Source organism: Talpa europaea (genome assembly GCF_964194135.1).
Source record: "Talpa europaea genome assembly, chromosome: 11".
Taxonomy (NCBI): Eukaryota; Metazoa; Chordata; class Mammalia; order Eulipotyphla; family Talpidae; genus Talpa; species Talpa europaea.
This window is the reverse complement of record NC_140078.1, coordinates 75,074,873-75,090,552: the sequence shown is the minus strand read 5'-3', so window position 1 is coordinate 75,090,552 and position 15,680 is coordinate 75,074,873. Positions and strand designations below refer to the sequence as shown.

At 57.7% G+C, this 15,680-nt stretch overlaps 2 protein-coding genes across 2 annotated transcripts; one reads left to right on the top strand and one right to left on the bottom strand.

Moving 5' to 3' along the window:
* Window positions 1-434: 434 nt before the first annotated feature.
* KLHL40 (kelch like family member 40) lies at window positions 435-6,354 on the top strand (the record flags this gene model as incomplete). Its single annotated transcript, XM_084248098.1, has 6 exons — window positions 435-1,592; window positions 2,886-3,046; window positions 3,330-3,437; window positions 3,586-3,771; window positions 5,221-5,367; window positions 6,192-6,354. The coding sequence occupies 6 exons, from the start codon at window positions 435-437 to the stop codon at window positions 6,301-6,303; spliced, it is 1,872 nt and encodes a 623-aa protein (XP_084104224.1). The 3' UTR covers window positions 6,304-6,354.
* A 635-nt stretch (window positions 6,355-6,989) lies between these two features.
* HHATL (hedgehog acyltransferase like) lies at window positions 6,990-15,405 on the bottom strand (the record flags this gene model as incomplete). Its single annotated transcript, XM_084247989.1, has 11 exons — window positions 6,990-7,111; window positions 7,298-7,439; window positions 8,118-8,319; window positions 12,093-12,128; window positions 12,246-12,390; window positions 12,814-12,985; window positions 13,367-13,576; window positions 13,936-14,130; window positions 14,257-14,370; window positions 14,892-14,959; window positions 15,300-15,405. 11 exons carry the CDS (start codon window positions 15,403-15,405, stop codon window positions 6,990-6,992), a joined length of 1,512 nt encoding a protein of 503 aa, XP_084104115.1.
* Between the last annotated feature and the right edge of the window lie 275 nt (window positions 15,406-15,680).

Sequence of the window (15,680 nt, the reverse complement as noted above, 5' to 3'; positions counted from 1 at the left end):
AAAGAAGGAAGATATTAGAAGAGGGACTCTAATGCTGCCCGTCCTTGAATTGAGGGTCATCTCTGTCCCTGAGAGGCACTGCCCTACCAAAGAATGCAGAATCCCAGATAGATAGATAGATAGATAGATAGATAGATAGATAGATAGATAAAAGAAACAGGATGCTCTCTTTCTTCCCCAGTGGGCCCAGACACCCCTCAGGGGGCCCATGAGTCCTGGGGGCTGAGTCAAGCCTGCTCTGGGAAGGGGCATCTGACCAGCTGTCACCTCTGTGTCATGTGCAGAAGCCAGGCAGCTCATCTTACAGGGCCCAGCCCACCTCTATATATAGCCCCGCGAAGACAGCTGCCTAGACCCGGGGAGACCCAGCAGGAAAGCCGGGGACTTGGGAGAGGAACCTGCTGCTAAGGTTGCGGCACCCAAGGCCACCCACCATGGCACTGGGCTTGGAGCAGGCGGAGGAGCAGCGCCTGTACCAGCAGACGCTCCTGCAGGATGGGCTCAAGGACATGCTGGACCACGGCAAGTTCCTTGACTGTGTGGTGCGGGTGGGTGAGCGCGAGTTTCCGTGCCACCGCCTGGTGCTGGCCGCCTGCAGCCCCTACTTCCGAGCTCGCTTTCTGGCAGAGCCGGAACAGGCGGGCGAGCTGCGGCTGGAGGAGGTGTCCCCGGACGTGGTGGCCCAGGTGCTGCACTACCTGTACACGTCGGAGATCGCGCTGGACGAGGCGAGCGTGCAGGACTTGTTCGCCGCCGCACACCGCTTTCAGATCCCTTCCATCTTCACCATCTGCGTGTCCTTCCTGCAGAAGCGCCTGTGTCTCTCCAACTGCCTGGCCGTCTTCCGCCTCGGCCTCCTCCTGGACTGCGCGCGCCTCGCGGTGGCCGCCCGCGACTTCATCTGCTCGCGCTTCGCCCTCGTGGCGCGCGACGCCGACTTCCTCGGGCTCTCGGCCGATGAGCTTATCGCCATCATCTCCAGCGACAGCCTCAACGTGGAGAAGGAGGAGGCCGTGTTCGAGGCGGTGATGCAGTGGGCTGGCTCCGGCGACGCCCAGGCGCAGGCGGAGCGCCAGCGCGCGCTGCCCACGGTCTTCGAGAGCGTGCGCTGCCGCCTGCTGCCACGGGCCTTTCTGGAAAGCCGCGTGGAGCGACACCCTCTCGTGCGGGCCCAGCCCGAGCTGCTGCGCAAGGTGCAGATGGTGAAGGATGCGCACGAGGGCCGCCTCACTGTGCTGCGCAAGAAGAAGAAGGAGAAGGGGAAGGAGACAGGTGCCAAGGCAGACAACAAGGGCACGCCTGAAGCCAAGGCCGAGGAGAATGAGGACGACGCGGAGCGAGTCCTGCCCGGGATCCTCAATGACACTTTGCGCTTTGGCATGTTCCTGCAGGACCTCATCTTCATGATCAGTGAGGAGGGCGCCATGGCCTATGATCCCGCGGCCAACGAGTGCTACTGTGCATCCCTCTCTACGCAGATCCCCAAGAACCACGTCAGCCTGGTGACCAAGGAGAACCAGGTCTTCGTGGCCGGGGGCCTCTTCTACAACGAGGAGAACAAGGAGGACCCTATGAGTGCTTACTTCTTGCAGGTGCCTGGCCAGCCCCGGGAGGAGGCAGCCAGTCCTGGAGCCTGGTCATAGGCAGCAGCCTTGAAGCCCAACAGACCCCGCTGTCTACTTGTTGGGCAGCGTCCCTGGGTCTAGGGTGAGCTGTAGACCAGGGAGGTTCACTGACAGCCCGTTCCCTAAGACTGAAGACCGTCTTAGGTGGTTGATGCTAAGCTGCATAACTTTGGTGTGTCAGTTCAGGAGGATGTTAATCCCACAAGTGTCTGATATGGAGGCCCTAGCACTGAACAAAGGCTGGGGGCAGGCCCAGCGAGAAGGAGGCAGAAGGGCAGTCTAAAGGGCAGGGTCCTTACCTGAGGGCCAGGATAGTGTCCTAAAGGGCCTATCTTGTAGTCCTCCCATTGTGCAGATGAGGAAACTGAGTTCCAACAGGGAATCATTAGGGTGGGGTGCCCAGGGTGACTGTGGGACCTCCAAGGGCAAAAATGCTTTTCTGAACTAGCTATGTAGGTTTCAGTCTTGTCAGTTGGGGGAATTAGGAGACAGGAGAGGAGAGCGGTAGTGCCTGTGGCCAGGAATGGTGAGCAAGGGACAGAGATGGGAATGAATGAGCTGGAGTGCCCAGGGACAGCCGGCCATGTGAGAGGTGAGGGGTAGCTTGGTGCCAGGGTTAGCCTGGGGGTGAGGGTGGGGTGCAGTTCCACTATTATGAGTCAAACATCGAGGTCCATTGTTTATTCTTTAGGAGCCTCTTTGTGAATAGGGGTATTATTCCTGCTTGACAAGGTTGTTTGAAAGTTAAATGATGCTTCTAAAGTATTCATTAGCGGACTGATCAGCCCTCAGAAAGCCTTCCAAGAACATAAACCACTGAATCACTAGTATAAGGCTGTGGAGTGGATAAACTTGCCCTGCAGAGCTTAAGGGCTGAGTGGCAGGGCTTACTGGGAAGTTCCCTCTGAAGCGGCTGATGGAAACCCAGAGTCGCCAGCCCTCACTGGCAAGCTGGGCTGGGGGAGGCCTAGGGCCTCAAATGGACCTTGCTCTCAGACGCCCCTTCTCAGCTCTGACCAAGGATCCCAACATGGTACTACAATGGCCGTCTCAGCGGCCTCTACCTTGTGTGGGGAAGAGGGGCGCCCTTGGCTGCTCTGTTTTATGAAAGGAGGGCGCTTCTCCAGGGACAGCCTCCGGGAGGCACAGGCCCTGCCAATAGCCCCTCTCCTCCTGTGACCAGGGTTGGGGCACGGGCTGGCCTTGGGGGTGGGGGGGGCTGGAGCTGGGGTGGTAGCTGACTCCACGCCCGGTCCGCAGTTCGACCACCTGGACTCCGAGTGGCTGGGGATGCCGCCTCTGCCTTCGCCACGCTGCCTCTTCGGCCTGGGAGAGGCCCTCAACTCCATCTACGTGGTCGGCGGCCGCGAGCTCAAGGACGCGGAGCTCAGCCTGGACTCTGTCCTGTGCTACGACCGGCTGTGAGCGGGGCTGGGGCGGGGCTGAGGATCCGGGCGGGAGCCTGGAGTCCCGGGGCGGTCCGGGGCCGCGGGGCGGGGCCGCGGGGCGAGAGCCCGGGGCCGGGGCCTAGACCGGGTAGGGGCGGGGCGGGGCGGGTAGGACGTCGGGTGGGCGCGCGGCAGCGAGGGTCGGGGGAGTTCCGGTGATGCATCGGGGCGCCCTGAGCTGCCTCTTGTGGGTGGTGAATGCAGAGGCTGGAGCTGCGCCTGAGGCGGGCGCTCGCCCTATTCTCGTCCCTCCCAGGTCTTTCAAATGGGGCGAATCGGACCCTCTGCCTTATGCCGTGTATGGCCACGCTGTGCTCTCCCATATGGACCTGGTTTATGTCATTGGTGGCAAAGGCAGCAACAGGTGAGGCACAGACCTGGAGGAGCGCTGCAGGTGGAAGCACGCTGGCCCCGAGGCTGAGGCGGGTCAGGAGGCGGTGCAGGGTTGGCCCAGGGGAGAGGCTGCCCTGCTCCTGCCACCTCCTGTTTGCTCACTGTCCCCCACCCCACAGGAAGTGCCTGAACAAGATGTGCGTCTATGACCCTAAGAAGTTCGAGTGGAAGGAGCTGGCACCCATGCAGACAGCCCGATCACTCTTTGGGGCCACCATCCATGACGGGCGCATTTTTGTGGCTGCTGGGGTCACAGACACAGGGCTGACCAGTTCCGCAGAGGTGTACAGCATCGCTGACAACAAGTACGGCTCCTGCCTCTCTCTCCCCAACCAGGACAACCAGGCACCAAGGGTCCTCCTATAAGCTCTGGGCTGTGGGACTCTGGGCCTGGCTTGGCCTCCGCGTCTGCCCTGTGGGAGCCGTACACACTGTCCTGGGTCTGCACTGTTGAGCCTGGTCCTCTGCATGCGTGCACGAGAGGGCTTCCCCAGCAGTCTGGGGCGAGGGCTTGGCAGACCTGGTCTGTGGCACAGAGCACCCAGGTGTCAAGTAGAAGACATCAGGGTCCTCTTTCTGACTCACACCAGGCACTGGCCTGGTGCTGAGGAGACCTTGGTGAACAAAACAGAAGTAACGCTGTCCTGGGAGGTCAGGAAGGAGAAAACTGAGCTGGCAGCCAAAGGGGTGGTGAGAGAAGGATGCTTCAGGCAAAGAAAAGTCAGTGGCAAGACAGGAGAAAAAGGTGGGCCCTTGGAGGCAATGTCTTTGCTCAGGTCCCATGGGGTGTGGGGAGGGCGGGAGGTGGGGCTGGAGATGGGCATGGGGCTGAGGGGCTGTATCCTGAGGGCAATGAGATGCCTCTGGCAGGCTTTCAGCTCCCATCTATGGTGGCAGCTGTAGAGCACAGAGTAGGGATTGGGGGAGCCGGGGTGCAGCTGCACAGCAAGAGCTGATGGTGGCTAGGGCTGCAGTGTACAGTGGAGGTGGGGCCGAGAGAGGCGCTGACACCTGACCCCGGCTTCTCACACTGGGCAGTGAGCCCAGGTATCTGCAGGGGACCCAGTGAAAGTGCAGATTCTGATTTTCAGGTCTGGGGTGTGGCTGAGGAATCTGCGTTTCTAACAACCCCCGAGGTGGCGTTGAGCCTGCTGGCCCACATGCTATACTTTGAGTAGCAAACGTTTAAGAGACAGAAGAAATAGAATTTAGCAATTGATTGGATGCTGCTGAGAGAAAGTTGGGGATGCTTGTCAGTGAGGGTGGAGGGCCGTTTATTGGAGAACCGTCCGCTTAGGTAGGGAAAGTGAGGGTCTAGTTAGGACTTGTGCATTTGAGGTGCCTGTGGTTGTCCAGGAGGAGCCCATGTGGGCAGAGAGAGGGCTGGGCTGGAGGGAGTGATGAGGTGTCAACAGTGCACAGATGGGAGAAGCTGAGGCCCAGGCCTGAGGGACAAAGGGGCGGATGACTCATCGGGATGGAATCTGAGATGGTGACCTGGTGGGAGGTAGAAAAGGGCTCAGCAGAGGTGTGCACTGGGGTCCTCCGGTGGTTGGGCCCGGGAGGGTGGGAGCCAGGTGAGAGGAATGAAGGAAGCTTGAGAGTCAGGAAACAGAGGTTGTGCGGGGAGCATGGGAGCGGGGTGCAGTGGAAGCTGTGGGTGCAGCTGAAGTGGATGCTGAGGGCGGGAGACAGCGACTTGACTGGCTGAGACCCCTGCCCCCTTGATATTCCTCACACACTCTTCCCTCCAGGTGGGCACCCTTTGAAGCCTTCCCACAGGAGCGGAGCTCGCTCAGCCTGGTCAGCCTGTCGGGCACCCTCTATGCCATCGGCGGCTTTGCCACCCTGGAGACAGAGTCCGGGGAGCTGGTTCCCACAGAGCTCAATGACATCTGGAGGTGAGCCCGCCCTGGGGAGGTGAGGGAGAATCAGGGCACCATGGCAGGGCACCCGGGTGCCTAAAGCTCCCCTGGGGGCAGAGCTGATTCCTCTTCCAGGGAGCCGGCAGCTGGGACAACATCTGGGACAGCAAACCCGCCCGGCTCAGCCCTGGATCTGCGGCTGGGTGGGAAAGTCTGGGCGTGCACACACGGCACTGTGTCCGACTGTGGCGCTGCCCCTGCGTGGGGCACAGACCCATGGAACTAGGCCCGGGGAATAGAGGGGGCCACGGAGAGGCAGCCAGGCCTTTCCTCTCCCCTCCCTCTTGGATGCTCGCTCTGGGGACAGGGCTGGGGTCAGGTTTGAGAAGTAGCTGGACCCCAGTTTCTCCAAGCCGAGGCTCTCCATGGCTGGTCCTTCCTTAGGGTGGGGGGAAGAGGTTTTGGGAAACTGGGCACCTTTGGCTGTCCCTGCAGCCACCCTGCACAGGGGAGCAGCACCGCCAGGAGAGTGGGGCTGGGGGGACTTCTTAGAGGGTCGAGTGGAGAAATTCTCAGGAGCAGGGAGGTGCAAACCTTCCTAGAGGGAGACGGACTTCATGGAGGTGGGAATCCTGAGAGTGGCCCTTCCTGGAATGTGGACTGGGTGTCCTTTGGACCCTGTGAGGGGATCCCTTCCCAGAGCAGGAGAATTCTCTGGGGACAGACCTTCCTGGAGATGGGCCTGGGGCTGTGGGCTGCTCCTGGGGTGGCTTCCTGCACGCAGCCATCCCTTCCTGCTGGGCCCCACTCTGGACTCTGCTGACCCAGCTCTTCACCCCTGTCCCCGCTGCGATCCCCAGATACAACGAGGAGGAGAAGAAGTGGGAGGGCGTCCTGCGGGAGATCGCCTACGCCGCCGGGGCCTCCTTCCTGCCCGTGCGCCTCAACGTGCTGCGCCTGACCAAGATGTGACGGACCCAATGGGCCTGAGCTAAGCTCCGCCGCCACCCCAGGACGCACAGGCCTGGCCCTCTGGGGCTCCAGGGAGGAGGCTGGGAGAGGCCGGAGCCCATTATGATGCCTGAGGGGCTGCGTGAAGGAAGGGATATGACTGCCCAATCCTAGTGTTTTGGGCAGGGCCAAGAAACCTCAGGCCTCTCCATTGTCTCCTGTCTCCCGGTTTTCTTGAGCCAAAACCACAGGGACGAGTGTCAGGCTGTGTGTGCTGGTAAATTTCTCCTCAGGACTGTTTCCTCACCTGTCTGATGGTGTCCCCGTCACGTGCACCTTGCAGCATGAGTCATCTCCTTCTTGAAGAAGAATAAAGTGCCTTTCAAGTCAGCAGCTCAGGGTTTGGAATCAGGTGATCTGAGAATCAGTGACCAGGTGTTTGCAGGTCTAGGGCTTCCATGCTTAGCTGCTGCGTGCAGGGTCCATGGTCTCTGCCTTCATGTGGGTGCCTTCTCACACTCTGTGTACCAAGAGCCTGACCCCCCCCTTGAGCCCCAGAACCTTCTCTCCTTATCCAGCATGGACCAGGAGCCAGAAGACTGCCTGGGGCAGGACAGGGAACAGCCAAACTGTGGTAGAAAAGTCTTTTATTCTACTGGTCAGGCCTGGTCCCCCTGACCTGAGCCCTTTGCTCTCCCCCCTCCCACCTACTCCGGCTTCTCTTTGTCCTGCTTCTCCTCTTCCAGTGCCAGGGCTCGCTCTCGCTCCTTCACCAGCTGGACACCACAGTAGGTGACAAACAGGAGGGCCAGTGTCGTCTGGGGGAACCCTGTGTAGGATGGGGGCTGTCAATCACTGGGAGCAGCACGCCTCCTCTCACATGTCTCTTCCCGTGCCTCCCCCCCTCACCTGGCCCTCCCTGCTGGGTCCCTGGAGTGCCGGGGTGGGGTGGGGGCATTTCAGAAGGTCACAGCCCTTGGGGTCATGCCCAGCACACCTGTGGGTAGCACCTCACCTGTGAGTAGGAGGCGCCGGGCGACCAGCTCTGTGAACTCAAGGCTGTTGAGGCTCACGAGGTTGTACATGATGAGGGCCCAGAAGTTCACAGCCCCAAAGAGGGCCCGGACCCTGCGGGACATCTGCCCCGACAGAGAGGACTGCCCGGTCCAGGAAAGCATCGGCGATGGGGCAAGAGACAGAGGAGAAAGAGGACATGGTTGTCAGAGACCTTGCCCACATGGCCACCCAGGTCCTGAGCCTGTGCCTATGTCTCTGAGAGCCTCAGGTCAGCTCTCCTTTGTTAAAGAAGGGGAAACAGGGGCCTCCCTGGTGGCGCAAGGGTTAAGACGCAACTTATGAAGCTGTCCACAGCCACTGCAGCACGAGTTCAATTCCTGGCCAGCCAGGGAGCAACCCACATGGCGCAGCAGACCTCTCCTGGCTCCCCCGCTGCTCCCCTCAGCAGTGTACTTTGGTCAATCTGCCTGTTCTGTTCCCCACTCTGTCTCTGGTGAATCCTCTCACCCCCTCCCCTCCCCCCACCGTGCCTCTGGCCTGTACACCAGCTCTTGTTTGCATAAATAAATAAATCTTTAAAAAAAAAAAAAAAAGGAAGGGGAAACAGTCCTGGAGAGAGAGCAGGCCTAGCCAACACAGGCCTGAGTGTTCCACACCCCCAGAAGTGGGGAGGGCGGGATACCCACTGCCCTGACAGCCAGGAAGCTGGTGGTGAGGAAGTTCTGGACTGGGGGCCAAGTATGACTGGAAGACTCCAGAGAGCAGTACCACCCCATCCAGTGACCCAGTAAACCCCTCTCCAGTCCTTCCCTGCTCACCTCAATTTGTGCTAGGGGCTCCCACTCGGCCAGCTTCTGTACCCAGAGCTCAAAATTGAGGCCAAAGCAGTTAAGGAGTGACCACAGGTAGACAATGTCACAAGGCCCAAGCCACAGAGTAGTGACGGCAAATGTGGCCACAGAGGCCACCAGCTCTGGGATCACCTCAGAGTGCTCCCCACCAATGTAGTCATACACATACCTGTGGGAAAGGCAGAAGAGGGGACAGCTGGGAAAACATAGGTAGGAAAAGAGCAAAGGATACATAATAGGAGAGCTCCTCTCCACACCATCAACACTTTTAGCCTCCCCTACCCAGCTTCATAACATGGAGGCTCAGTCTTCAAGTTCATCTCTTCTCTAGTTATATTTCTTCACTTCTCAAATGATCTCATCTAGAACCAAGACTCTGAATACTGTCTCTATGCTGATGAGCACCAAATCTGTGTCTTTAGCCCAGACCCATATATCTGACTGTAGCTAGACAGGTCACTTGAATGACTGATGCCCCATCCTTGCCAAACCCTCCTCATCCCCATCTCAGTTAACGATACTACCATTCATTCAGTTGCAGACCAGAAGTGTAGACACCGTCTTGGATGCTTAGTTCTGGTGTCCAGCCACATCCAAGTCAGCCAATCCTACTGGCTCCCCTCAGTCTCGACCACTGCGTGCCACCTCCACTACCACCATCCTAGTCCGCGCGAGACCCTCGCCATAGGCTATTGCCAGTCTTTTAAATCATCTCTCTCCTCCTGCCTTCATTGCCCACTGCGTGTTCACCACCTGGCAGCTAGTGGCATCTTTTAAGAATGCAATAACGGGGCCTCCCTGGCGGCCTAGGGTTTAAGTTTCAGAGCTATCACCACAACAGGCTGAGTTCAATCCCCCGCCAGGGAGCTGAACTACCTGGCGCAGCAGACCTCTCCTGTCTCACCCACTGCTCCCCTTAGCAGTGTATTTTAGGAGGTCCACCTGTTCTGCTCCCCACTCTGTCTCTGGTGAATTCTTTCACCCCCACACCTCTGGCCTATACCCCAGGTCTTCTATGCATAAATAAATTAAATCTTTAAAAAAAATAAAGAAAATCTTATAAAAAAAACTCAGTAACTCAAAACTCAATAACTCAAATCACATGATCAATCTCCTCTCCCCCCAGTAGCTTCCCATTACAATCAGACACTTAATCCCCTCATTATGGCTAGAAAACCCCACATTGTCTGGTTTCTGTCTCCCTCCTTGACTGTACCACCTGCCATTCTCCCCACTCATTCATTATGCTCTGACCTTACTGGCTTCTGTCCCTCCAACACACAGCGGATTCTTGCCTCAAGGCCTGCGGACTTGTTGCTTCTACCTGAATTCTCTTCCCCAGACTTCCTTATCACTCAGGTCTCAGTTCAATCTCATCTCAAAGGCCTACCTAGATCCCAACCAAAGAAGCTTCTGCCCTGTGGCCAACTTCTGTCCAATCCCACTGTTTCACTTTCTTCATAATGCTAACTACTCTCTGAAAGTATCTTATTTACATGTTTGTTTGCTTGTTCATGGTCTGTTTCTCCCCACTAAGCTATAGGCACCATGAGGTCAGGATCTTTGCCATGTTCACTGCTCTATCTCCAGTGCCTAGAACAATACCTGGCACATAGTATGTGCTCAATAAATATTTGTTAAAGGAATCTGGTAGAAGACCCGTGAGTCACCGACCTCTCCATTCCTTGACCTCATTTCCAATGATTTCCTCTCCACACCGCCTCAGTCACTGCTCAAACCCCAAATTTGTCAGTGCTTGAAATTTCACTCCTTCCTAATTACCATTCCCTACCCATCCCTCCCTGAACTGTAACCCCAGCTTAGTTATTTAATCTCATTGACACATCCCAACATCTTCATATTGTGACCCCTTCTATCTTCACCACCCTCTTTGCCAGGCTTATGTTTAATGAGCCATTGTTATAAATAATCTGAAAGACTCACTCTTTCCGTCTCACCCCTTGGGGGAGACCGCTCACCTACTTTTTCCTCAAGAAGCTAAGCCTTGGGCCTCCCCGGTGGTGCAGCGGTTGAGCTCTGGGTTGCGAAGCTGCCCGCAGCCTCCACGGCGCTGGTTCGATCCCTGGCTGCTCCCTGGCCACCGGAGGAGGGTCCCACATGGCGCGCAGACCTCTCCTGCCGCCCGCTGCTCCCCTCAGCAGTGTACTTTGGTCCTTCTGCCTGCTCTGCTCCCCGCTCTGGCTCTGGTGAATTCTCTCACCCTCCCGCGCTTCTGACTGTACCCAGTGCTTGTATAAATAAATAAATAAATCTTTAAAAAAAAAAGAAAAAAAGAAATCCACTAAAAAAAAAAAAAAAAAAAAAGAAGAAGCTAAGCCTTGATGGGGAAGATCTCACACCTTCACATATTACAGACCATGAATTTACCATTTCTAACTTCTGCCTGGGCTCTCAGTACCAAGATTTCTCTTCTCAGCTTCTCCTGCTGTGCTCTGCAGTGGCTTCTTCACCCTTTTCTCCTCTTGCCAATCCTGAGTGGGTGTGGTGGGGGATTAGGCAGCTACATGGGCACACAGATGCTGCCTCCTCCAACCTTGCATCTCTCAGCTAGACCTTGCCTCCTTCTTCATGGAGAACACGGAAACCTCTGGGTAGAATCCCTCACCTTTCTACACTTGCCTGCCACCCTGCTTCCACGCTGGCTTTTCTTCTTCCTTCTCAACCTGAGTCCAGGCCTTTGCTTGGCTCTGGTTCCATGACCTCCCTCCTCAGGAACCTCACTCCGTCAAGTACCCTCAGTCCTGTATCATCAGCAACTTCCTCTCTGTGCGATAATTGCTCTTGGCTCCAAGCATGTCCATTATTCCCTGTCTTTAAAGTACCCCATTTCTTCCTTCAGCCACTCCCCCCGTCTTTCCCTTCAGTGCCAGACTTCTCCCAGGAGTTGTGTGCACTGGGACCCTGTGCAGTTCCTCAGTTTCCTTTCGCCCCCGCCCACCCTGCCTCTCCAGTGAAAGACTAGCCACCACCACTACTGCTCAGTTTCCCTAGCTCCCCTGCCACAGCTGCCCCCAATAAACCTGGATGACCCTCCCTAACTTGGCCTTCACTTTTCCTGCTCCTCTGAGCACTCCTGTCAGTCCCTCACAAGCAGAGTCATTCCAGGCCCCACCTCAGCTATCCCTTCTCTCCTCTCTGCTCTCCTTGGGACTTAATCATTTCCAGGGCCTAAAGACCATCCACCACATTCATAGCGCTCACACCTACATGAGTCCTCCAGACTTCCCTGCACCTCAAGCCCCCAGACTCTAACACCTGAACCTACATGAGGATGTCTCCTAGATTCCAACAAGGCATTTGTCAAACGGATGCCCCCTCTGAAAACTGCCCCACTATCCCTCCTCCTTCCTGATACCCCCAGTAGTCAAGTCCTCCCTGCAGCGCCACTGTGGCCAAGTCCTGTCCAGGCTGCCTGCTGTGCGTCTCTACTCTGAACATGTCTCTCCACCTCTAGGGCCTGCACGCAAGTCTGAACCTCTATGTGTCTTTTGCCTCAAACCTTTGCCAAGACCTCACTACCCACCTTGCTTCCTCTGGGCCAGAGGTGAACTTTAAAATGGTGGCCCCAAGGCCTCCCAGGTGGCGCAGCGGGTTGAGCACAGCGCTGTGGGGCTGTCCACAGCCTCTGTGGCACGGGTTCAATTTCCAGCCAGCTAGGGAGATTCCCACATGGTGCGGCAGACCTCTCCTGTCTCGCCCGCTGCTCCCCTCAGCAGTGTATTTCAGTCAGTCTGCTTGTTCTGCTCCCGGCTCTGTCTCTGGTGAATCCTCTCACCCGCCCGTGCCTCTGGCCTATACCCCAGTTCTTGTATAAAAATAAATAAATCTTTAAAAAAATAAATAAAATGGTGGCCCCATCTGGCACTGCCCTGCTCAGACACCTGGCAGGTTGACCATCCCCTATGCCACCCCCCAACTCACTTGCAAAGCCAGTCGTTGATGCCGCGGTCAAAGTGCCTATGGAGGAGAGCAGAGGGGTGTGTATCAGCCAGGAGCAGGGCACCTGGGGGGTTGGGGAAGGGGCTAAGGGAATGTGAGGATCCCAGGGGCACAAGCCCACGACCCTGTACTCACGTTTCAGAGAAGACATAGAGCGCTGTGATGCACTTGGGGGCCTGGGGCGGGTCCAAGTGGTCCAGGCGTGCCACCGTGTTGACCACGCCGAAGAGGACTGCTGCCTTCACCCAATCGTATACCAGGTTTGAGTAGGCCAGGCCAGCTGGGAACAGTGTGATGTCACTGCCTGGGGGTCATGTGGCCTCCCCTGCCCAGGTCCCAAATCCTGGTGGAGGCACTGAGCCCAGAACTCCCTTTGGGATACTCTCCCCAGGTCCTGGGAGAGGTCTTTGCCCCTAGACTGCTGCCCAGAGACCCTACCTCCCGCTTCCAGGGGGCGGAACTGGACCTGGCCTACCCCAAGGAGGTCTCTTGAGGGCTCTGGAAATCAGGCCCAAGCCCCAGTGCATTGGAGTGAGTGACTCTGCAAGATGCCCCTTGCTCTGGCCTCACAGGACAAAAGTATCTGCAAATTCTCTGCATTTCAAATTATAAATTCTGCCCCCACCCCAGGTGCTGTGCCCTCACAGCAAGTCAGTGTTCCCAGCTGTGACACGGGGGAGCAGTTCTGTGTCCTCATACCCACCGAGGGCGCTGTCTGAGAGGCGAGTGGCGAACTTGAGGTCATTGGGAATGGTGAGGATGTAGAAGAAGTGAAAGAAGATATCCACGGCTATGATGGACATCACACTGAGACCCGCCTGGGCCTGGATGCGCCACAGCTCGCCCTCGCGCCTCACCGGCTCCACCTGGCTCACCTGGGTGATACGAAGTGTCTGAGACGGCGGCAGGCCCTCCGGAGGGGCCTGTCTGAGTGGGGAGTCACCCATTGCCCGGGAAGGTGCCCGGCAGTCCTGCTGGAGACTGCAGACAGGGCTCTCTGGTGTCTGAGTTGGTTCAGGGCCTGCCAGGGGCTACCCTGCCCTGTCTTGGGAACCCCATGTGAGGGGAGGCAGGGCCCTGTCTGAGGGAGATGTCGGAGGGGAAGTGTGTCCCACCCCAGGATCTGCGGAGGGAGGGAGTCTGGCTGGGCTCTGGAGTCCTGCTCACGGATGAGGACGCACCCTCTCTGCCATGGGAGCCCTATCTGCAGAGGGAGGCGCTGCCCGGCTTTGGGTGGCTGCAGGATCTCCTCTCACCTGGTCGTGGAAGCGATCAAAGGTCATGATGGGTCCGAAGAAGAAGAAAGGCAGGTAGAAGTTGTATTTGAGCAGGTCCGCCAGTGAGTAGCAACGGTCAGGGTGGGCACACCTCTCCAGGGCAAAGCTGGCGCAGCGCAGCACTGTGAAGCAGCTGCCCCCATGAAACAGCACCTCTTGAAGATCAAAAGTGCCTGTTACAAACCCGCTCTGGATGGGAGAGAACAGGCCACCAGCTCACCAGGCGTCCCTCATCTCTGGGAAGCTCACCCAGCTTCCCGCAGGGCCCAGCCTGGTCCTGCCCCTTCCTCTCCTCCAGAGCAGTCCCACTGGCCACTGAGGGCCAATTCATGTTCCATGCTGAGAAGAGGGAAGGTGCGGGATGCGTCCCCGATGCGATGGAGACGACCCCAGGTGGGTGAGGCATACTTCATGGGCCGAGACTTGGAGGCAGGTGGGAAAGGGACGGAAATTCTTGGGGAGATTTGGGAGGCAAGGATTTTGGACGGGGTGAGAAGTTCAGGGCCCTCTCCCAGCACCCTCCACCCCTGCTCTGCCCTACTGCACACCTGCCAGGAGATTAGGGGGTCCAATTTGAAGGAGGCAAGGCTGGCCAGACCAAGGCCAAGGCAGAGCCAAGGCTGACCCAAGAGGGAGGCCACATAGAGACCCAAGCAGTGACCAAGCACCAGTAGCAGGTACCAAGGGCCCATCGTGCCCACCACGGCCAGGATCCCGTACACAGCATACATCCAAGAGCGGAGCTGTGGACAAGAGAAAACCTCATGTACCTGTGCATACAATTGGGACCCCATGGTGGATCTCCCATCAACCCTGTAGCTGGGGAGAAGCTGGCAGGGCAAGATAGGGGTTGCTCGGGTCTGGCTCACCTGGGGGGCAACCATCGTGCAGAGTTTAGCAAACAGCACATGTCCAGAGAGGGCAAAGACGATGACATTGCGGAAGGAGGTGAACCACATCACCCATTCGAAGTCAGCCACGTCCTGGCAGGCCCGGGCAGGAGGAAGCAGGCGGGTTAAGGTGAGGCAGGGGGCAGGATGGGCTGGCATTGGGCTGGTGAGAGACCCAGCACCTTCCCGGCCCCCATGCTCTTCTTATGAATTTGAGAGGGCATGGCTGGAGGTCCCTGCCTTTCCCCTGAGGGAAGTTCCAGGCAGATAGGTAGGGAGGAGCAAGGGCACCATGAGGCCCCCACTGCCCCTCTAAGATCCTGGCCTGCTCAGCGCGTTGTTGCATGGTTCCTGGGAAAGGTGGTATACGAGGCCCCTGTGGAAGCACATCTTGATTTATTTACTAAACGAGCAGGACCTGGGGTAGAGGGCACAGGAGGGGCCAGTAGAAAAAGTAAAAGTCCTGAATCCCAAGCCAGAGCCCCTCCCCCTCATGAGCCCTCTGTTCCATGGGACCATCTGGGGTTGGGGAGAGGCGGGGAGGGCTTGGGATGGGAGCGATGGGCCAGGGGCCAGGGATCCCAGTCAGGCACCCTGAGGTGTGGGGGACGTACCATCTTCCTGCCAATGTACTCCCAGCCAGGTCGCACAGACTCCCGGAAAGCCTTCCTGTGGGCCCCATCTGAGAACAGAGTATAGTTTCAGGGAAGAGGGGGCTACACATATGTCCCCATCCTGCCCTTACAGCAAGGGTCACCCCCATCCTAGGGGGAGAGGAGCAGGTCTGGGTTTCTTTCTCTGCCTCTGCTGTTCTCTGGTGGGTCTCGCTATGAATGTGGGTCTCTGTCAGTGCCTCTGACATATTGGTCCCTGGTGACTGCGCCCAGCTCAGTCCACCCTCCAGGGCCTAGGAAACAATACCCTGGGTCTGGAGCCTCTAAGTTTCTGGCCTTGCTGGCTGAAATCCTGCAGTCTCCAGGGGAATAAGGGCCCCACCGCCTACCCCAGGGCCCTGCTGTTACCTTGTGAAGCCTCAAGGAGGCCCTGGCCGGCGTAGGCCAGGGCCCCACTCAGCACCAGGGAGTACAGGCCCAGTTCTGCCGCAGGCAATGCTGTCTTGATGCCCATAGCCTGGATGGGGCTGGGGAGACGGCTGGGTGAAGCCACTGCTGTCCTCTGTGCTGCCTAGCCTCACTTCATGGCCCCCCACTGAGGTGGTGGGGACCCCATTCTAGAGACGGACCTCAAGCCCCTAGGAGATCTTGTGTGATCATTCTCCCCTCTTTTTTGCCCCCACCCCAGGTCTCTCAAGTCCCCCAACATCCAGTGCCCCCCCACAACTGCTGTTCTAGCTCCTACTCCTACTGAAGAGTCTTAAAAGGCATCATCTCACTCTCAGCCTC